The following is a 24,168-nucleotide window of genomic DNA, read 5'->3' on the forward strand; positions in this document are numbered from 1 at the left end:
TTATTCTTCTAGTCAAACTGGATGGAAAGAAAACACAAGTTTATTAAGGTCTTTGATGTTTCTATCTACCAGGTGGAAGAACTATGGGCTCCATACAAAGTTGGCCTTCATCCGACCATCATCACCACTCCTGTTCCTGAACCAGAACTTGTCTCCCCATTCCTCCCCCCACCCTGTGGCCTGACACCCTGTGACAACACCGACATCATCTTCGGCTACAACAACAACTGGCAGCTTCGTGCACACAAGCGAATTCGCTACCGGATCGTCAACCTCTCCAATGACGATGGTGATATCCCAACTGTGTCCCAAGCCCAGATCCATCTCCAGCACCGCGCTCTGACTGAGGCGTTTCGCCCTTACAACATCAGCCTGGATCTGAGCGTCCACTCGGTGAAGAACTCAAGCCTCCGACAGCGGTTCATCCTCAGCAACTGTCGTATCGGAAAGATTGGGAACCGCCGGTGTGACCCTGAGTGTGACCACCCAAGGACGGGGCATGATGGAGGGGACTGTCTCAGACTGGGACCCTGCTACAACTGGAAGAGACAGGATGGCTTCTGTAACATGGAGTGCAACAGTATACACTATGACTACGATGATGGAGACTGCTGTGACCCAGAGGTCACAGACGTCCTCAAGACCTGCTTCGATCCAGAGTCGCCTGACAGGTGAGGCTCACCACTTCACTGTGATGTGTTTGTTATTTTCACCAAATCACATGTTTTACTCTGTTTATTTCCAAAGATTCTTACTGGTAGTTTCTTCTTTTTTGCAACTATGGTAAAACTATTTATTTTTATTTTATATTATTTTATTTAACCAGGAGAAAACAACATTAACTTTTTTTATTTCACAATTTAACAAAAAAATGCAAACATATCCACAGAACAAAACCAGAACCAAACTCAAGCAAACAGAACCAGGGGTTGTGATTTGGGTAAAGGTTAGGGTTTTGATTAGGGTAAGGGTTAGGGTTAGGGTTATGATTAGGGTTAGGGTTAGGGTTAGGGTTAGGGTTATGTTTAGGGTTAGGGTTATTATTAGGGTTATGATAAGGGTTAGGGTTATGATAAGGGTTAGGGTTACGATAAGGGTTAGGGTTACGATTAGGGTTAGGGTTAGGGTTAGGGTTAGGGTTATGTTTAGGATTAGGGTTAGGATTAGGGTTATGATAAGGGTTAGGGTTACGATTAGGGTTAGGGTTATGATTAGGGTTAGGGTTATGTTTAGGGTTAGGGTTAGGGTTAGGGTTATGATTAGGGTTAGGGTTAGGATTAGGATTAGGGTTAGGATTAGGGTTAGGGTTAGGATTAGGGTTAGGATTAGGGTTAGGGTTAGGGTTAGGGTTAGGATTGGGTTAGGGTTAGGGTTAGGATTAGGATTGGGATTAGGGTTATGTTTAGGGTTAGGGTTATGATTAGGGTTGGGGTTAGGGTTAGGGTTAGGATTAGGATTAGAACCAGAACTATACTCAAGCAAATAGAACCAGAACCAAAATCATGCAAACAGAACCAGAACCAATCTCAAGCAAACAGAACCAGAACCAAACTCAAGCAAACAGAACCAGAACCAATCTCAATCAAACAGAACCAGAACCAACTCAAGCAAACAGAACCAGAACAAACTCAAGCAAACAGAACCAGAACAAACTCAAGCAAACAGAACCAGAACCAGAAGTAAACAGAACCAGAACCGAACCAGAACCAAACCCAAGCAAACCGAACCAGAACCAAACTCAAGCAAGCAGAACCAGAACCAGAACCAAACAGAGCCAGAACCGAACCAGAACCAAACTCAAGCAAACAGAACCAGAACCAGAACCAAACAGAACCAGAACCGAACCAGAACCAGAACCGAACCAGAACCAAACTCAAGCAAACAGAACCGGAAGCAAACCTAACCAGAACCGAACCAGAACCGAACCAGAACCAAACTCAAACAGAACCAGAACCAACTCAAGCAAACAGAACCAGAACCAGAACCAAACTCAATAAAACAGAACCAGAACCAAACTCAATCAAACAGAACCAGAACCAACTCAAGCAAACAGAACCAGAACCAGAACCAACCGCAAGCAAACAGAACCAGAACCAAACTCATGCAAACAGAACCAGAACCAAACTCAAGAAAACAGAACCAGAACCAAACTCAAGAAAACAGAACCAGAACCAAACTGGAGCAAACATTATTAATGTCCTCAGGTTGGCATTGAGAACAATCAGATGCCTCAGCTTGGATGGGCTGATCCGATTTCTCCTCTCAGTGAGTATTTGCCCGGTCTTTGAGAAGAACCCTAACCCTAACCCTCTCAGAAGGAACAGATGGAGCCACGATACACAGCCTCCCCTACATCACCTGTATCCTATATCCTCACATGTGATTTGCCGCATATCTGCCATGTTGACCAATCAAAAACAAAGTTCTGCTGTGAGCAGAGCTGGGGCTGAGCACTGAGAGCTAAGCAGCAAAAGGAAAAAACTGGGAGCCGGCTCTCTCTCGATGCGAGCCGGCTCTTCTGATTCACTATAAAGCATCGGCTCTCAGAGCCGCAGCTTTTGATCATGACATATCACTAAGGTGCTTAATCTGTGTTACAATTATGAGGGGGTCCTTGGACAATTTCTCACCTGTAAGGGATCCCTGGCTCCAAAATGTTTGAGAACCCCTGATCTACAGGACATAAAATCATTAGAATATTCAGAGAATCTGGAGAAACCTCTGTACAAAAGGGACAAGGCCAAAAACCAACCCTGAATGACAGTGATTCTTCAGGTTCCAAGCTGACATTACATTAAAAACACACATGACTCTGTGGTGCAAATCACTGCATGTGCTCAAGATCACTTTCATGCATAAGTGCCCTTTGCATGTGTAGCTTACTCCATAGTCTGTTGCCAGTCACAAACATTTGATTGATTGGAGGTATTACGTTAAGACATCATAAAACTGTAAAGGTCTGCACAGTTTGACACATTTGAGAAAGCACAGGAGCGATGGATTGTTCTGCTAGTGAGCACAACATGTTTTCCAGAAGCAAGAAGAAGTCCCTGAAATACATGGTGACTATATCTCCCCATGAGGTGAATATTGGCCTATCAGAGTGCTGCGGTGCTTCAGCAGGGATGTGTAATGACCTGCTTAACATGCACAAGTACAAACTGGTACCCTGACTTTCCCCCAGTGGTTTTCGAGGGAGCTCTGTGAAGCATGCATGGTGGGTTAAAGAGGCCAAAGTACACACTTATTTTTACCAAACAAGTCGAGCGGCAGCCCGCTGCCTTCCATTTGGTCTGACAGACAGCCTCATGCAGAGTTCCAAATAGCTTGCATGAAGTCACGCCATGAAGTCGTCGGCCCATGTTCTTAAAGACCCGATCCTTAATCCAACTTGAAACCACAAGCTTTACACTGGGCTACAGCGAAACAGAACATGGGAGCTAGAGCTATTTTTCAAAATGAGAGATTTATCGCTTGGTGTGCGGTGTTGACAGATTGTGACGGCTTAACACAAGGATGGAATAATAGCTTTCAAACCAGCAGAGTATCTATTTTTTTGTTACTGCTTTGATCAAATGGGTCTCTGTTACCAGGTGTGAAGATTTGTTTACACAACTCCTTGTGTCCTGATTCAAATCTTAACATCTCAGCTAAATCAAAGATACAAATATAGATGTATACTATATGGTGTTCAGTGTCATGTAACAGAACATACTTGGTAGAAATCGAATGTAATATTCATACTTGTGTCACTCTGACCTAGAGGGAAGGGAGTAGGTCGAACGGCTGACTGAAAAAGGTGTAGTTTAAAAAGGTAGCAAGACAAAATCAATTGGATGCAAAAAAAGTGAAGTGTTGTACTGCCCTTTAAAGACAGCCCAGGGATATATGAGCAAATAAAGCAAAAATGCAACAGAAAATATTTACAAAACACCGGTCAGAACCACCATTACCTCTGCACAGCACCACAGCCCTTCTCTGACTGATTAGGCAGTGTAGATCCCCTCCATGTACAGGCTAAGCCCCTCCCACTGGACCATACCATCTTTAATTGGAATCAAAAGTAATCAATTCAACCACACAGATTATTTTCCATATCAAAAACCATTACAAAGTCTATTTACATTCATTTACCACACATTAAGGGAGTCATCAAAGCATTCACCCAATACCCAAGCTAGGAATGACTTTACAACCCCATTTAACACTCCCATCAGTTGGTATGGTGCAGTAAGATGGACTGAGCATGCTCCCTACTTGTTACTCAGGCACTATAAAAGACTATGCTGGGGTCCTTTGTCACTGCCCAGCACCAGGAAGCACTGTGGTAAGAGAAGAGAAACACAAGTAGATCAAAACAACTCAAGGTATACAATCGTTAAATAATAAAGAGTTAACTCAAAACCATAACAATGTGTGTGTATGTGTTTCTGTGAAGCTTTATGGGGAAAATAGCACAGGAAACTTACTAAGATGTTAAATGTAGTTCAGTGTGTGCACCCACCAAACTATCAGTAGCATGCTACCTGGCTAACATGTGGCATGTGGAATGAGTGATGAGTGATGGTGTGATGTGCTACCAGTGGCAGAAGAAACTGCCACACTTGTGTTTAAATGTGTGTGTAATCACCTGTAGATATGAATAATTTAGTTCTTGTTCATTTAGAATTAGATTTTTTTTATGTGCATTATGTACATAGAAGTGGGCGCCTTTCCTCTGAGGCCATCATTTTGCACCGGCATGTTTCTCCAGTAGCACAGAACGACAAACTAGTAACATATGCAAAATTGAGTGGCCATGCAAAATGCAGCTGTTGGAAGAAGAAAAGAGTCATTGTTGTTGTGCACCAAGAAACTTCTATTGGTGGAAGTTTTTGACGGAAAAAACATGACTAATGGAGGATAGATTATTGTCCTCAAAGGCCACTTGCAGAGCTCCACCGACAGGAGTGAGCAAGGGAGTGTTTCAAACTAGGATCTGACCACTAGATAACACTAAGGCTGTTTTTGAAACCGCCTTGCAGATACTGATATTAACATACTGATTTGTCCAAATTTCAGTATGTAGTATGTAGTATATGCACAAGAGCTCAATAGGGTTTAGGTCTGGAGACATGCTTGGCCACTCCATCACCTTTACCCTCAGCCTCTTTAGCAAGGCAGTTGCCGTCTTGGAGGTGTGTTTGGGGTCATTACCATGTTAGAATACTGCCCTTCGGCCCAGTTTCTGAAGGGAGGGTATCATGCTCTGCTTCAGTATGTCATAGTACATGTTGGCATTCATGGTTCCCTGATGAATGAACTGTAGCTCCCCAGTGCCTCGCTCATGCAGCCCCAGACCATGACACTCCCACCACCATGCTTGACTGTAGGCAAGACGCACTTGTCTTTGTACTCCTCACCTGATTGCCACCACACACGCTTGACACCATCTGAACCAAGTAAATGTATCTTGGTCTCATCAGACCACAAGACAGGGTTCCAGTAATCCATGTCCTTAGTCTGCTTGTCTTTAGTTTGCAGACTTTCTTGTGCATCATCTTTAGAAGAAATGTGAGGGGTGTACTCACTTTTGTGAGATACTGTACATTCATAGGTAGTATGTAGCAGGCCGTTTCGAAAACAGCCTGAATGTTCCCCTTTCTACATACTGCGCCTTTAAATTTCAAAAGCAAGTCAAGGCAAAACAAGCTTGTGTAATCTAATGATACTCTAATCTAATGACATAATCCACTCACTGTACAGACAGAACAACACAGACTGTATATGGTGCGCATAGGTTGGCTTTATGCAGTGTGTGTCTGGCCATCTGCTAATGATTGAGGAAAAAGTTTATTCAACAGGAGGAATATGCCAGGTCATATTTTTGTTCTTACAAATCAGAAAGTGGTACCAGCTAAAGACATGTTCCTCTTGCCCAGCACGTTAGCCCAAAGTGTGGTTTGAAATATCTGGAGATAAATGATAAAGTGCTTTCTTGGTTGATAAGTAACAACAGGCAGGGAATCAAGTTTGATGAGTAGGGATTTTCTACTCTATTTGACTGAGTTTCATGTGATATTTGGGTAGTGTAGTAGTTAATTAGTCCAACAAATATTACATTTTGTGGTTACATTCTCCTGGAGTAAGAGAGAAACGAGCGGTTTTCCCAGGATGCTGTACTCAAAGTTTTACCACAACTATGTCTTCCTTTTTGCTGAGGAGGTAGCAGAAGCTGCAAGGTTAGCAAAGCGTCCCCTTGACCAGATGAACAGCTGAACTGACGATTCAAGGAGTAACAAAAAGATTAGTCCTCCTTCACTTCACTTAACGCAACACAAAGTGCCCTTGAGCAAGGCACTTAACCTCCAGCTGTGTCAGTGTGAAACAGTTGGAGACTTGTGAGTGTGCTGTGTGCAGCTCCCAGGTGAGAACCTGTGCAGCTGTGCCAATGTGAATCAGACTGTTTCTGGAAAAACAACATGGTGGTTTGACTCTCAATGGGGGACAACATTTTAGAGTACAAAAAGAGAAGCTGGTTTGGATGTGTGTGATCTCATTCCTTGGCAACAAGTGGTTTTTGAGTGTGTCATAAATAAATATCAACTTATGTCATCTTGTTGTGACACTGTGAACCAGACAGTTTGTTTTGGTAGTAGTTTTCAGATGTTCCCCATTTTTTTTTTACTACCCCGCTGAGAAGAGGTGGACACTAATGACAAAAGTTGGACAGTGGACAAGAACTCTGCTCTGCTGTTTTGCACAAAAAGGGAGTCTGGTCCTTCAGCGTCAATTCCTTAAATGCTGAATGATTCAATCTTGATTAAATTTCATGGTTATTGCTTGAAATATTCAGAAGAACAAATAAAAAAGGAATCCAGCCTGCTTACCTTTCAGTACTAACTGAAATCAGTCGTTGTATGATATATGAAAGAAACCTGGAGAGATCAGTGTAATAAGTTGAGGCTGATATGAGCTCACTTTTATAAATCATTGCTCTGGATGTGATCTGGTTTTCTGCAGATTTTTAAAAAAAATGAGAGAAAAAAATGAGAGACATAAATTAGTCTTCTGCTGTTCAGATTTTGAAAGCAAAGCTCAGAGTCACAGTATGTTTGCTCTTCTATACTGTGAGGGAAGTCCTGCAGTGAATCATGCCAGTAGTCCTGTCTATAAGCTCCTGACCTTCAGATAAAAACCACATGAACAGCCAAACCACAGGAGACCAGGGTGTCGTAAAACCTGGGCCTCTTCAGACTCACAGTAGTGTAAGTCTTCTGGAAAGGTCCTGACCTAGGCTTGTTGAAAACGCTTACGTGTGTGAGTTCTTCAACATGCATGTGTGTGCGTGTGTGTGTGTGTGTGTGTCCCTGGATCCTAACTTGCAACCTTCTTAGGAAGAGAGAGAATTAATGTGAGGATGACACTTTTCTGGCACTTGTTGAGCACTGAACCATTTTTATGTTTTGGATCTGGGTTTTTGATATCTCCCCTTCTCGCTTCTCTCTGAGCACTTGGCCAGGTAGAAAGATTGTGGGACGCTATATGTGTGCAGCTGCTACTGGCCGGTAGGGCCAGAGGATTTTTTTGAAGCCAGCCGCTGTCATGACACAAATTTATTTTTGAGAGCCAGTTCTATAACGATGGCCAGGTACACTGCAGATTCTGGCATCACAATAAAGAAAAGGGAGCGTGAAGGGGAAAGACAGGTGGAGAGGGAGTGATGGGGTGCTGGGGGACATCACGTCTATTTAGGATAAGATACATTTCCAGATCCGCTGACAGGTTTTTGGTTCGTAAATCTTAAGGATGTACCTAGCATGCAAACTTGCAAGGCCATGGTGTTGTATAACTTAGTGCTCGCTCAGCCCCGCCCCCCAGCCCCGGCATGCTTTTAGCTTGGATGACAGATGCAGCTTACACTTTCTGTTATTTTAAACAACTCTTCCTGATTTCTGAATACAAAGTAGACAAAAGCAGCTCCTCAATTTTTGTTGACTTACCTGCAAAGATGGCAATAATGGGAGCTTCTCATAGTTATTGACTCATGAAAAGAGATGGGAAGCAGATTTCCACAAGGTCAACTACTCATTCATACCCACAGAGACATTTCCAAATGGAGTGCCGCCTCTGATTTTTTCTTAAAATGAGCTAAAATACATGGTAGAGTTGACCCTGCCTAGCTCCTGTCACAGTATTCTGCACAGTTTTTCCACAAAGGGCCACACAAACATACACAATTTTGAATGAGTGGCCATGCAAATTGCAGCTATTGGAAGACAAAGAAGAAAGTTGCTGTGTGCAAAAAAAAATATCCTATTGATAGCAGTTTTTGCTGGTAAAAACTTGACAAATGGAAGATCATACTTATCATGCATCGAAGCACCTTCTTGTCCTTGAAGGCCACCATCGCTCCACTAACAGGAGGGGTGAACAAGGGAGCGTTTCAATCTAGAAACCTGACTGCTATATCGCTGAATATTCTCATTCCTACACACTGTACCTTTAAACTGACTTTTTTATGTGTCCAGCTGCCAAATATTACTTAAAGAACTCTGTTACATGGTTTCAAATATTTTGTTGAGGTCTCCACATTGTTCAGTTTGTTGTAAGTAAACTTTATTTAGTATAGCACCTTTCACAGACATTGTCACAAAGTGCTTTACAGAGAATCAATGTCGACAAGACAACACAATGAGCAATAAATAAGACAATTAAGAAAGCAGACAAAATGACATCAAATTACAACAGAAGGTCGAAAGCCATAACAAACAAATGTGTCTTAAGCTGCTTTTTAAAAGTCTCAGTCGAATCAGCACAGCTCACTTGGGGCGGAAGACTGTTCCAGAGAGATGGAGCCACATGCTCAAAGGCATGGTCACCCTTAGTTTTAAGCCTGACATGAGGCACAGCAAGCAGACCCTGATTTGTAGCATAAGAAGGAGGAAGTCTGGTGCGCTGGTGGCCTAGACCCTGGTCTGAGGATCTGAAGGGGTCTACTGGTGATGTAAGGGTGGAGCAGGTCGGTAGGTTGTGTACTTGGAACAAATACAATCAAGGGAACAAAGCTGCTAATGTTACCGTTATTGCTTAAAGCATCCTGGGACTGCCTTTCTCACTGAAGGAAACATTACAATGTGCAAACTCTCATGACCAAAAATCTATACCAGACCAGACCCTGTCCAAAAATAACAGTTTGATAAATGAACAGAGCATTTGCAATACCCTGGGGTTGTTATGCTAGACTTTGCATGGATGGCTGATGTGTTTATATCCTGTCATAATCGACAAACAACATATCCAATATGTTTTATTTTTCAGTTTTGCTGTATTTGTGGTTTTGGAAATGACCATCCAAAAACTCTTTACATCCGAAGCTTGTTCAGCTTGTCATGTCTTCTTGCCAAGCCACGAAAAGACAAGTGTTACTCAGCGGAACAGTTTGGTTTAAAACTAGCTGTGACCTGTCTTTTCACATTTGAGCTCTGCTTATTTTGATTGCCAAATATGTGCTAGTTTGCTACTGCACCAAAAGACTCTTCGCTAATGCAATGAAGAGAACTTTGATGTGTAAGCGATGAATGCAGATGTTGTCTCTTGACACATCATTTAGACCTGTAGAGCCCCTCCTTATATAGCACTTCATTTTAGCATGTATACAAAGGAAGTGCACAGTAAGGTCTGTAATGTGTTTAAAAAGTGTGACTGCTGCTGGTGTCATTTTTTGTGTGATTCTTGAGGATTTAAGTAAGAGCCTTGTCAACAATAATATTTAAAGTGGACTCACATCAACAGCTTTTCACAGTAATGGTGCTAGTGCTGACACCGCTGTTGATTCACACAGTATTTGATTTTGCCCACAAATAGTTGTTTTGTTAAATCATAACCGGGGTTTTCACTTCAGTCAAGAAGAGCCATTTATTTTTTGCCAGCTTGGCCATCGACTTTCACTGAGGCATCCTCTGAGTCTAAGAAGTTGAAGAGTCAACTCTTTAGTGGTCAACTTCCCGTCACTTGTAATTGCACAGCCCTGGGTGATGGATACTGCATGCAGCCTCAGCTGAACTCGGCGTCAGTAATGAAGCGAGTGCAGGGTTTCCCTGAAGCATCTTAAATCTTAAACCTCATTTAGTCCGGCAAAATGCCTGAGAAAACACATTCTTATTTACAGTACAACACATGTGCTCAGGGAGGGGCTACATTAAGGGTTACACACATGCATGTTTTTTTTTGGCTGCTGAGCAACTCCTTTGGACCAATATAGAGGTGAGGTGCCTCCCTTAATGGTGCATTGACAGTAGTGTGTGGGAGGATGGGGATTAGAGCTTGCATGTTTCATCCATCTAAATGTTCTCCAGATGAAAAGCAGAGATGTTATAGTCCTTAGATCACCTGTGTATCCTCAGGCTATTGCGAAAACAAACAAGCACTGAGCCAAGGCTGAAAAGTATTAATAATGAACAGTTATTTAGATTATATTTACAGTGTGTGATCGCATTGCTTTAAACATTTAAGTATTAAGTATTAATTAATGTGCCCAAACAACTGAGCCATACAGACGAGCCTGATCAAAAGCTCAACCTCAACATAAACCAAATCATCCAAACACTTGAAATAACTTCAGGTAACTGAGGTAAAGGTTAAAGCACAGCTTTGTAATTTCAACAGAGTTAGCTCAACAGCTGAACTTGATCAACCGCATGAAGCCTGAAATCCCTGCTTATGAAATACAACATGAAAGAATCATCCAATAACTTATAAACACTGAAGTCACTTAGATCCAAAGCTTTACCTCAGGCGGGATGAAGAAAACAGACTTTGAAGAAGATAATTGGTCTGATTCATACATTTACCTTAATGCACTTTTAGAAATATGACCTGATTTGACCCAACTATGTATGCAAAGTTGAGGTACAGTTAAAGTTACCCTGCACATTAAGCAGATGTAAAGAAGTGCATGCACTATACACATAAACACTCCCACACACTGATAGACACTTTCATCCACCAAGCATCTGTAATCCCCCCTAAAACAGAGGAGGCTCAGCTAATAGCCTCCAAGCGATTTCCACAGACAGTGCGACCCCACTACAAGCCTCTCACTCCCAGTAATAACCAGCAGTAATAGGTGTGACTGTTTTCCAGCTAAGAAAGCACAGTAGAAAAATGGCATGTGGCATCACTGCAAGGGAAAACAAAGTCGGCTTCACACATCAAAGTGCCTCCTGGGTAATTAATCACAGTGGGAGGGAAATGTGGGCGGTGTAAGCGTGCAGGGGGACAGTGGTTTAAGCACCCTGACCAATTCAGACAATTAGGATTTGGTAACTGGAGACAGATGTTGAAGGATTGGAGTAAACAGCTGTCCGCTAAAGAATTAACCACAAGATGACACGTTCCTCTCTCTTCTTTTTTTGTTACAAATAAACTGTATTACCTTGTTCAGAAAGTGTCTCACTTAGTTGAACTGAATAGACATTGTTTACCTTCATTATGTGGTTGTAATGTGGAGATTAAACTCTTTGCATCCAAGAACATTTGAGCTAAAATTAGAAAGAGTCTTTCAAATGAGCAAAATAGCATGCGCAATCCATTTAGCGTGTTTGTCTTCATATGCAGAACACATGCAGATTATCAGAACATGCAAAATACTGGGAGGAGGCGATGCAAATTTAATCATTTAGCACACGATATGTGATTTATCAAACCTGAAGCAGATAGTGGTCGGTGTTTTTGCGTCTATATTTAGCACATTTGAAAGGCAGGTGCAAACTGGCACAGCGTAAGGCACAAATGGCTGCGGTCGCTGTGGCGAGAAGGAGGCATAGGTGCAATGACAGACGACGGAGAGAGAGAATCCTCAGTGTGCGTGTCAACATATTTGGAGTGTCAGAAATAGTTGTCTTGTTATTTGGGACCTTAGTAGATCAGGCCCTCAGTGTTGTAAGACACTGAGCAAACCTTGAGTTTGAATCAAAGTCTTAGTCCAGTCAGAGTCGCCAAAAAGGATCCAAGTTGAGTCCGAGTCCCTAAGACCTGATTGGAGTATAAGAAGGAGGACTGCTGTCTCGTTATCAGAGCGGCGACTTTCCAGACTTTAGTTTCTCTCCCCTAGCCTCGGACCTAGCTTTGGTCAATATGGGTGTTTTGGCGGATGCAATACCCCTTTTATCGCTCTTAAGGGCCTGCCTTTTACTTCTGGTATGATCTCTTTGAAGTTGATTAAGTTGCTACAGCTCAGTGCTAGTTGAGCAGCCAAAACTTCAGGCAGCCATTCCTCAGCATGCGCCATGTGACTCCTTGGAGGACCGCTTCAAAAATGAACCTGGGCTGAAGGTGTGGGATCTTTTGGATGTGTAGAAAACACATTTCTTTAGCATTAGATTCTGACTTATCCTGTCTGGGTGTTTGGAGATTTAAATCATGAATTAACATGAGACACCGTCATTCTGCTTTGTGGAGATTACTGAAGGTGCCTAATAAACGTGCTTGCTATTAATCAGAATTTTAACTAACCAAACATCATGGACCGCTTCCATTACCACTTCCTTCTACATGTTGCACTGCTGTGGCTTGCATTTGCTCTAAAATCATGAAAGCAAAATGTACAACATATGGTACCTCTTTAGGCCTGCTTGTAGACACTGTTGCTGAACAAGAAGGCACATGAAAGAGCATGCAGGTGAACACACGTGTCAGCCCTGGCTTGAATTAGAACAGATTACAACCCCCTCATATTGAAGAGAAGTACAAAAAACAATACAACAGTCTTTAATAAATAAGTCAGAGTCCTTTTCATCTTACAAATCCAACTGTAGTCAACGAGTGAGCCTGACTCCAAGTCTGGGTCATCAGCGCTCGAGTCCAGGTAAAGTCACAAGTCCTTAAAATCAAGACTTGGGTCAGAGTCCTGGACTATTGTGTATTCAGAGGAGACCTAATCAGGCAACATAAGTGGAAACACCTGTAAGGAACCATGACTCTGTAAGGTGGGGAGAAGTAATCTGCCATTTGATGGTAAGCTAACTTCTAAGGACCGGAGAGAACAGTCTGACAACAGACAGGTATGCAACACTGCAGGTTTCCTGTCTTGGTTTTGAATTTGGTAGCTTTCTGTTCATTTAGCAAATAGAAAAAAACAACCACAGCTGGGAGTGGGATTTATGATTCAATCAATCAAGAATCAAATAATCTGTATTGTCAAGTGAGCTTGCACACACAAGGAATTTGACGTGGTGAATGGAACACTGGTACTTAACATCAAGACAGTAAGGACAATAAATAAGAAAGGGTATAGAAGTACTTTTAAGACATAAATAAATGAATTAGCCTAAGCCAGAGTGCAAATTTTAGAATATGAATATAATAATAAAATATGTTATAGAATAAATTACAATATTGCACATGGTTGTTGAGATTTTGCACTGGAAACCAAGTACTGCACATGTTTGTGATGTATCACAGGAGTCTTTAGTGGTTTACTGTTGATTTTTATGAGGGCACAGCCTTCATTGTTAGCAAAACATGTGTCATAAATGTGTTTTTTGGGTTGTTGGTGTATTTCCCCCCAAATAAAAGGGAGAGCCCTGTTATGTTGGGGAACAAAACTGGGCTATCAGTTGTTATTGCTAAAACTACTAAGCTAGGTTGTAAAAGTCCTAATCCCAGCTCTCCAGTACACAGACAACATTCTTCCAACATCTAAAAGATTTCTTAACAAGCAAATGTTTTGAGATAAAGTTTTTTTTATGGTTTTATTTATTAAAATGTAGACATTAAACTCTGTACCACACACAAATATCATGTTAAAAATGTTTAAGAAAACCCAAAAGAAAATAATGTTGTTTATTCTCCCTCTGATTTTGTAGAGCCTACATGAGTGTGAAGGAGCTGAAGGAGGAGCTAAAGCTGAGCGGCAGTGACACACTCAATGTTTTCTTTGCAAGCAACTCAGTGCGTGAAGAGTTGGCAGGAGCTGCAACCTGGCCATGGGCAAAGGAGGCTCTTACCCACCAAGGTAGGTTACATGAATTCCAATGACTGTATATTACAAATTAAAGGCCATCTAGCACCTTCAGTGCCTCTGCTCTCCACCCCTTACCCTCTTTTTTGGAAATATCCAAAGGAGATTGGGAGACCAGTTGGAGCTGTTGAAATTTTCCTGGCACATTGCCTCTTTCCTCTTCCATTCATCAGTTCACTTTCCTGGGAAAGACTATTAAACCCAACAACAAACCAAACAAACACCAGTGTGGGCTATGCACCTTTGTTGAAGCTCATGCCCAATCACAAGCTTGTGTTTATTTGTTTACGCGCTGCACCTCCAGTGGGAGTATTTGTCCTTTAAACAGCTGACTGAAAGAATTCTCAAGTCGCCATAATCAACAAACATGCAAACTGATAGTAAGTCCCAGACTCTTTAGTTATAGTTTTCATCAAGGCTGGCTGTCACTGGGGGGCACTTTTGTTGAGTTGCTGAACTAAGTTGATAAGACTTCTCTCTTAGTAGGCTACACATTATTCTGCTTGTATCACCAATCAACCAAAGCTTACACAAAATGACAGAAAACATTCATTTGAAGGTGATTTCATTGATTTGAAAATAATTTATTTAAAGAGCTTCAAAAATAGTTGCTCCTATTCCACGGCTGGATTCGTCTCAGCAAGTCATGGTCAAACACAATTCAGCTTAACTGTTAAAATTCACATCAAACACGAGATTTCCATTTCTGCCTAATATTTATGTTGACATTCCAGTCCTCAGAGATCTGTAGATGACACAACTTTTAAAATGAAGGACCCAAATGTCACAACTTTTAACATTGATCTTATTACCACTACTAACCAACTTACTTTGTAGTAACTGAGATAGGTATTCATCAGCTGTGCTGCCATTGCCTTGATAGCAGGACAGGATTCAGTAATAACTTATTAAAACAACCTCCATGATGTTTACCTGTTTAGAGAGCTGACAGAGAGTTAACACTTTTTCCTCAATGTTTACCAATTTGATGCTAACAAAAAGTTTTTGTCAGAGTTTCAACAGGCAGAAGTAAACTATGCCAGACTCCTTCCATGGGTTAAAGGTGACATATCATGCAAAATTGACTTTTTAATGGTTCTCTACCTGAAATATGTCGGCATGTCAGTTTTACTCCCCACGTCTGCAGATTTGAAGAGCTAGTGGATGATTTTTATTTGTCATGGATAAGTGCTAGCGCTAGTTAGCATAGCCACATAGCTACATGTTCATAGCTGTAGCTGTAGCTGTGTACCAAGACACACGTCGACATACTGACAAATAAAACAACAAGAAACACTAAATCTGTGACCAATCCTTCAGAAAGGTCCTGCTGCCTTTCTGGTAGAGGTCGGTTTTACTCCCCACGTCTGCAGATTTGAAGATCTAGTGGATGATTTTCATTTATCATGGATAAGTGCTAGCGCTAGTTAGCATAGCCACATAGCTACATGTTCGTAGCTGTGTACCAAGACACAGGTCGACATACTGATAAATAAAACAACAAGAAACACTAAATCTGTGACCAATCCTTCAGGAAGGTCCTGCTACAGGCGCCTCTCCGTCAGGATCAGATTCTGGATCAGATTCAGAGGGTTGAAGTAACGTGATCTCTGAGCAGCCGTGTATATTCAGCCAACATGTAAACATTAGATCAACGTGCTGGACAGCCGAGGCACATCCACTTCCTGAGGGGGCGTGGTCAGAGAGAAAACAGAGTGTTCTGAGGAGGGCTGAAGAAGAGGGCTTTTCAGGCATGCCAAAATCTGATTTCAAAGTGTTTTTTTGAGCATAAACTTTAAAGACATGTTTTGGGGACCTCTTAGACCAATATATGTTGATGAAAAAAGCGTGATATGTCACCTTTAAGTTCACATGAGGTCATTAATCATTGCTTTTCTGACCAATCAGAATCAAGTATTTAACACAGCCTGGTGATAAATAATTCAGTCAATGGTTCTTACTATGATATTGGGTATTTCCTATTCTTTTAGCTTCAGCAAATAAAACAACTATTTTAGTTTGCAGATGTAGAAGCAGATTCAAACAGGTGCACGGAGTTTACACACAGTCTGTACACTGAGAGATGGATTCATGGGCTGATGAGGAGATGTGTTTTTGCAGGACCTGAAACTCAATAAAATCTGCTGGTTTTATTTCCCCATATAAAGAAAATATTCAAACTATAAAAATATCACAGTTTATTCATGATGCAAATATATTCCCAGTGAATTTTCTGCTATGTTAAGTTACATTCATTAAACAAAAGTATTACATTTTATTATTACTCCTGCACTACAGAGGTTTTGATGGGAAGATATTACAACACAGTTTCTCACCAACTCTCCCACAAACACTTTCATGTCCAACACATAAACACTGAACATTTTTTACTGGTTGTGAAACAGATTGAAAGTAATTATGACACCTCTCAATGATCTGCAAAAACAAACACCATCACTAACCAGACCAACACTTTCTATAATACCACTTTGAATGCCTCAGAGGGGGGAGGGGTCAGACCAGACGATTGACAGCATGCTGAAGAAACCGCCTTTCTTTACATTTTCAACAGCGAATATTCACAGATTATACTTTCATCTGCTAAAAGAGAGCGGGATGAGGTTATTGGTCCTATCTTGAGATGTACAGGAAAAAAAACAACTGAAAAGTGATAAGGTGTACATCTTCACCCACAGGGGGCGCCAAAACTGACATAAACTGAAAGTTCCTCTCAGCAGCTTCGAGCAGAAGAATCAAACAGTAATTGATTTTACAAACTGATGTTTTATCTCACATCTTTCTGTTCCTGTTAACTGGATTAAATAAAAGATATTATTTCATTGACAGGAAAGGAAATGGGGGGGCCGCTCTTTGCCAAACAATACTTGAGTGTGATGATGGATTAAGTTATGATCAGTGCTAACCACACAGCTCTCTTGTTCATACATTGAAACCAGACATTTTCACTATTTTCATGTTTTTATTTTGCCCAGCAGAGGGACGTATTTTAGCTCCTGTAGCCATAACATTCCCTCTGGTTGACTTTTCAGGAACCAAAACAAGCGATACTGTACAATTTATCACATGTTGTCTTCTGTTAGTGTGTAAGCTGTAAATAACTTGCTACAACAGGGAGACTTTAATGATTCCATTCATGTTGTCTGAGTGTGTGATAAATCTTCAAATCAAACTATTGACATGAGCTCTCCTCTGAATGTCTCCCTCATGACATTTGATTCAGTTGCTCAGCATCTGTCCCCGTTTAAAAACAAGTTAGTGGATGACAAGTCTTCTCTGGAGGCCTTGTTGTTTAGTGTGTTTGTATTTAATGTCTTCATTGTTCAATGTCTTCACCACTGAGAACTCTGTTTCTAATTTGAAAACCAATAACTATCATGTCTCTTTTCATTCTCTGACTAACAGCATGTCACAGACTACATGAATCTTCTTGAGGCTACTTGCGATTGAAATTTACCATTTTTGAAATGTAGTTAAAGATTATTAAAGTTATTGTGTTTTGATTTAGTTTGTTTTTTAATATAACAATGTCTATTACTTTTTAATCAACATTTGAATCTGCATTAAAAAGCGTACCAAATGATCAAACTGAAGGATCAGCAGAAGAGTACAGCAAGCATCATCTGTCCTTGTTAAGAGATAATTAAAATGGAGCACTGAGTTCAGATCCACGCCAAAAACAAGAAATCCCTCGATGTTCACGGTGCATGTACTAACTTTCTACCAAATTTCATTAAGACCTGTTGAGAAATCCTGCCTACAATTTCCAACAGACCAACTTAAAGCAACAAAAACAACCTGTAACCTCCCCTGGCCGGAGCGAGGGGCCGACTCCAGCATGGGATGAAAATGTTTAGCTGAGAGAAGAGTCATTCTCATCGCCCTGAAACCGTAACATAGCTCTTCTTTAAAAAGCATGCATCTATTAACATCTGTAAATATAAATTGTTTATTTATAAGGCATGTATAGATGTACGATCTTTTATCATTTTGCACGTTTCTTCACTGTCTCTAAGTTTTGCATTCCTTCCCTAATAATTATTCACTGATCTGCATTTTCTAAATGCTCTTTAGAGTTTAGACTTTAGACTTAATTCTCCCCTTGGGGAAATTCTTTTCTACAGCCCCTTCCTGCATTTCCACAGACATAGACAAACATAGAACATACACTGTAGGCTCAACAAACTGTCCACCAAGACATCAACATAACAGCAGGGATCAGGCTCTTGCCGAGGCAAGCCCTTCTGTACCTCAGTGCTCTGTACCTGCGTCCTGAGGGGAGTGGGCTGAGTGAGATTGGTGTTTAGTGGATGTGTGATGTCCTGTTCTATTGAGGTTGCGATGCGTGTGATGGCCCTGTGGTTTAAGTCTGTGAGGTTTGGTGTGGGGAGACCGATTATTTTAGAAGCTGTGGTGGTTATGCATGTGAGTTTGGTCTTGTTTTTAACAGACAACATGTTGAAGAAGCAGGTGGAGCAGTACAGGAGGATGGATTGAGTCAGGCTTTGATATAGCAGCAGAAGGAGACAGGGGCAACATAGAGTCCTTTTAGTTTACGGATGGCTGACAATCTTTAAAGACACAGTGCCCCTCTGCAGTCATGACACTTCTTTAAACACAACAGGGGGGATGCAAATCATTAGCTACAAAACACAAAATCCAAGGTTTCTGCTGAGCATTCATTTATACTGAAAGCAGGAATATAATCACCCCAAAGCCACATCACCCTGGTTGTTTCTCTGCGTTTGGTTTCAAGTACTTAAGTTTTACTTCATTCCTAATTGGTTCTAATGTCACATTTCCTTGTTGTTTTACTGCGGCGGTCTGTTTCTCTTTTGCAAAATGCCAGCCAGCTGTGGCGGAGGGTGAAATTGCAGCTGAAGAGACACAAAGCTGGTAGTTTAGACTCCTGAGGTTTACAGTTATACCACTTTTTCATACAGTGCCTACATGGATTTATGTTTGATGAAACAAAGGCTGAATCTTTGCATTTCTTTGTACCCATTAAATATTGATTCCTCTGCATTTTTACTCCCACACCTTTTGGTCATTTGTACAATTTACAGCCACTGACATCATCAAAAATCAAACACATCTTAATGTTGGTAAGCTGTTAATCCAAACTGATGCTTTGTTTTCAGGGGGGATGGTGCTGAACCCGTCTTACTTCGGTACCATGGGCCACCACAACACCATGATCCATGAGATGGGCCACATCTTAGGACTGTACCATGTGTTCAAGGGGGTGAGCGAGCGGGACTCCTGTGATGACCCGTGTCAGGTACTGTTCAGTTTTCTTCACCTTGTGTTTAATGTGAAGACAAAATGTTCAAGCTAAGTGTGATGAAGGTGGAAATGCAGAGATTCAAAAGAGGAGAAAAATGAAGGCACACTTTGGATTAGGATTTTTTTTAGTTCATCTGGCTATTTCATAATAAAAATAGATCTCTGGGTAAGATGACTGCAGAGTATTTACCCCTTTGGATATTTGTTGTGCTGCTTCATACCCTACCATATTGCCTTATCCTAAAGATTTCTTTAACTCATTACACGTCCCAGTTAGAGGGGGTTGTCTGTGGACTCCTTCCTCTGATATCTGTCAGTTGTAAATGTGTGTTCGTGGTCTGAGCTCTTCTCCCTTGCAGGAAACCACCCCATCTATGGAAACCGGAGACCTGTGTGCTGACACTGCACCCACACCCAAATCCAAAGCCTGCCACGATCCTGGAGCTGTCAATGATACCTGTGGAGTCACCACATACCAGGACACACCTTACAGCAACTACATGAGCTACACAGGTACAGCAATACACATCCTTCATTAATCAGGTTGTGCACAATCAGATATGTTAAAAAAAGAATAGACAGCCTGTATCATCATGTGTCAGCCATGTTTATCATTATGATGTTTTAGCCAGGTCTAATTTATATATTTCTCAAAGTGTTTATTTTTTTTTATTCGATCTTTAGATGACAACTGCACCAACCATTTCACCCCCAACCAAGTGGCCCGGATGCACTGTTATCTTGACTTGGTCTACCAGAAGTGGCTGACGGACCAGAGACCTGTGCCCATCCCTCAGGCCCCCATAATCACAGACCAGAGTCTGGATTCTGTCTCTGTTTATTGGCTCCCACCTATAAGAGGACCACTTCACCAAGGGTGTGACTGCTTTTGATCTCATTATCATAAAGATATCTTTCTTTGACACAGTAAACGTGGTACTCTCTGTTGTTCCCTTTTTGAATATACAGTCTACCATGAATCTGATCCGAATTCTACAGTGTAGAAAATGAAGAGTTCAATTGCAAAAACAGTTAGCTCACTTTTAATTTTTTTTAAAAATGTTTCAAAAAACATAGTTTTTCTATTACTAGCTTTTGGTATTGTCAAACAACTGAGGTTGGGTGGCTTTGACTAAGTCAAAATGACTTTACTAATCAGAGGTATCTTGAAAATGTAACTTTATTAGGAATCTATATAAAAAAGAAATCTGTTTTTTGAAAATTTATAAAAACAGTTATCTGTTTTTGCAAATGAACGCTTCAAATATATTTAGGATTTCAATAAGTCCTAATAATAATAATAATTTTTAAAATAAATATAAATAATAATAACTATCATAATGCCTTAAACTGGTTATTATTATAATTATAATTATAATTATAATTATTATTATTATTATTATTATTATTGTTATTATTATTATTATTATTATTATTATTATTATTATTATTATTATTATTATTATTATTGTTATTGTTATTATATTATTATTATTGCTATTGCTATTATTATTATTATTATTATTGTTATTATTATTAATAATAATAGTATTATTGTTATTATTATTGTTATTATTATTAATAATATTATTATTGTTGTTATTATTATTATTATTATTGTTATTATTATTATTATTATTATTGTTATTATTATTATTATTATTATTATTATCATTATTATTATTATTATTATTATTATTATTATTAATATTATTATTGTTATTATTATTATTATTATTATTATTATTATTATTATTATTATTATTATTATTATTATTGTTATATTATTACTATTATTACAGAGCTTAGAATAAATAAGGTTAATATTTTCTAACCAGCTCTTCTGTGTCCTCTCTCCTCCAGCTCCTCCCTCCATGTATCTGGTGTCAGCTGTGGAGACTGTGAGAGAGACGGTGTTTTCCATCAGTACGCCCATGAGGCAACCTCACCTCGCATCTGTGACACATCAGGCTACTGGACCCCCGAGGAGGCAGTCGGTCAGTCAAAGCCCCTAAAAAAAGATCAGTGCTTCAGTGAAGCCTTTTACTTTATACTCTTTGCAGCACTGACACACCTCAGTTTGAATTGAACTAAATCTAAGAGCAGCATGTAGCGCCCCTGGATAAATATGGTTTAGATTTCCACCACTGTAGTGTTTTAAGTGATTGATTTCTACATCAGAAATGGTATTTTGTCATTCACTCTTTTCCTCATGCGCTCGTCTCTGCTAGACACACTGATGGTCGGGGATGTTGCAGTCTTCAGGATTTGAATTTGTGTCCTTCAGTTCTACTTCTGTCTCCTGTTTCCACAGAGCAGGGCAACCTCCTAGTCAAACACACACACACGCGCGCACACACGCACACACACACACACACACACACACACACACACACACACACACACACACACACACATCTCTTTCCCTGTAAATTTCAGGTGCGTGCAAGGCTAATGGCTCCTGGAAAAGGAAAAAGTAGAAAATCATTAAATGGTAATTGCCTTCAGCTACAGACCGCTCTCTGTCTTGGTTTAGCCAAAGCGAGAGGTAAGATTATAAGGTAAAACGTCTGCACTGGGTAATGTTTGGGTGCTGTTCAAACGTTGAAACTCTGTCATAAACAAAACAGCCTTAAAGAATGAATCTTGTAATCCTGTACAACTGTACTTTGAAACATTACACTCTTAAGCACATGGATCTTGTTATTGCAATCATAACTCCCGGAGAAGCCCGGTTTCCTCTGACAGGACTTTGTAGGGTGAGGGGAAATAAACAAAAATGAAAAAAAGCAACAAAAAAAGGAACACTAAGAAAGAGCAAAGAGAAGGAATGAAGATTAAAGAGCAAGAAAAAGACAAAGAGAAACAGTGAACCAAATACCTAAAGAACACAATAAAACGTTCCTTCTCCTCCGTGGAAACTCTACCCAAATATGTGGAAATCCTCTGCTGGAATTTATGCTTCCAAAACAAGTGGCGAGGAGGGACAGGGGGATTACGGCTCCCTCTCTTTCGCTGCGGGATCATTATGATGATAAAGAGTCAATTACAGTCTTACTCTAAACAGTGGTATGCACACAGCTGAGGAGACAGCCAGTCTGCTGGCTCCCATGGTTCCCTTTTCACTTCTAAAGACGGGGATGCGAGGGGTCACTTTGTCAGCCAGCGGAGACGGGCAATATTGCCTTCAGCAGTGAAAGGAAGAGGGGGAAATTGGACAAATTCAATGTGGATATCGTGTCTGATGACACGGAGACAGAGCAAAACACTGATGGCTGGAATTATTCGTGAATTTTTCTTTAACATTTCCACAGAATGTTGCCTGTGACACGGGAACAGGTCTTCACAGGGTTGAGTTTGCAGATTAAATATGACAGGATCTTTCTCTCCTGTTGAGAAGAACTAAAGTAGTTGAAGTGCTGCATCTAGCATTACTGCTTTGTAATGCCAAGAGATGAATGTAAATAAAGGCATCCTGTTTTTCATTGTTCTGCTAGTTGCACAAATGAGAGAGGGATGTCTTTAGAGAGCTGAGTGAGAAACTATCACGTACCAAACTGTTGGATGAAGAGGTTAGAAAAGGAAAATGCAAAATAAATAATCTGTGAGAAGTAAGTTGTCACTCTTAACCACAGGATTGAACCCAGAAAGGCGAGACTCCAGGATTCAAGGTAATTACTTTTAATTCAAAAATTTGCAAAGTCTACAAGACACAAGCCGGAACGCTGACAAAAAGACAAGACGAACTGACACAGGAGGGAGGTCACACGGGGATTAAATACAATGAAGACGTGGGGTTAACAAGACACAGGCTAGACACATCAGGTCAATCACGAACGTGGGACACAGGAGGTAAAGGGATCTGCAACAAGAGACAAAAGGTAAACTGCAAAATAAAACAGGAAACACAGGACACGGAACATGAGGAAGGTCAAAACAAACTTGACTTCTTCCTAGTCATGACATAAGTAGCACTGAGGAGAAACACAAAATCTTTGATATCAGGAAGATGACACAGATTTACAGATATTTGTAGGAGTATAAAAACAATACATCCTCAGGAAGGAGAAAGCCTTCAGACATAATAACAAGCATGTTATGAAAGTCAGAATGAGTGCACATTTGCTTCAAAAGGCTACAAAAGAAGCAAGTGCACTCACATTGTTGGTTCATATTAAAGCTCATTCACTAGCAAGGACCACACCAACAGCAGAATGAGATTTGAAAGATAGTTTATTGATTACGGATTACTGTATTGATCGATTTTTGAACTCGTAGTCGCTTTTGGGAAGCTTCATAGGGGATCCGCCGTAGCACCCGGGCACGACGAACCCCCTCAGGGCCCTATGGATAAGGAGAAGAGGAGGAGAGGAGGAGCAGAAGGAGAAAGGGAAGGGAGGGAGGGATGCGGAAACGAGAGCGAGAAAGGAGGAAATGGTCAGGCTTGAATTTATGGGAAAACGGAAGAGGCGCGGTTGAGGTGTGGCCCTGCTCCTGAAATGTTGCTGTTATCACCACAAGTTCCACACCACAAGGATCACAGTTTGTTGTTTTGGCGTGCAGGAGTGTGGACACAAACATGAATCCATTCATATCCTGAAATGTGCTTTTCTGAAGATGTACTGTACACTAATTGAAAAATGTCTAGTAGAGTTGTGTCCACAACAGAGCTGTAATGAGGTTTGGCTGTCGTCATGTCTTTGTACTTTCATAATGATCCTGCAACAGCATTATATTGCTGTCCCAGTGTGTGGTAAGACATTACGTTGTGGTGTTGTGGAAGCACAAGAAGTGGGAACTTAACATACACACTCTCAGACATGCACACACATACACAACACGGTTCTTCCCTCTTTGCTTAG

General features: G+C 40.7%; 1 protein-coding gene across 1 annotated transcript in view; it reads left to right on the forward strand.

Annotated features, from left to right (window-relative positions):
• Positions 1-24,168, forward strand: part of pappa2 (pappalysin 2) — a 100,709-nt gene that overhangs the window by 8,542 nt on the left and 67,999 nt on the right. The window contains exons 4-9 of the mRNA XM_034702073.1: positions 73-671; positions 13,848-13,996; positions 19,162-19,301; positions 19,666-19,819; positions 19,991-20,183; positions 21,170-21,303. Coding sequence (XP_034557964.1) covers positions 73-671; positions 13,848-13,996; positions 19,162-19,301; positions 19,666-19,819; positions 19,991-20,183; positions 21,170-21,303 — 1,369 coding nt within the window. The remainder of the gene's footprint in view (positions 1-72; positions 672-13,847; positions 13,997-19,161; positions 19,302-19,665; positions 19,820-19,990; positions 20,184-21,169; positions 21,304-24,168) is intronic.

The sequence above is a fragment of the Notolabrus celidotus genome, chromosome 15 (assembly GCF_009762535.1).
Source record: "Notolabrus celidotus isolate fNotCel1 chromosome 15, fNotCel1.pri, whole genome shotgun sequence".
NCBI lineage: Eukaryota > Metazoa > Chordata > Actinopteri > Labriformes > Labridae > Notolabrus > Notolabrus celidotus.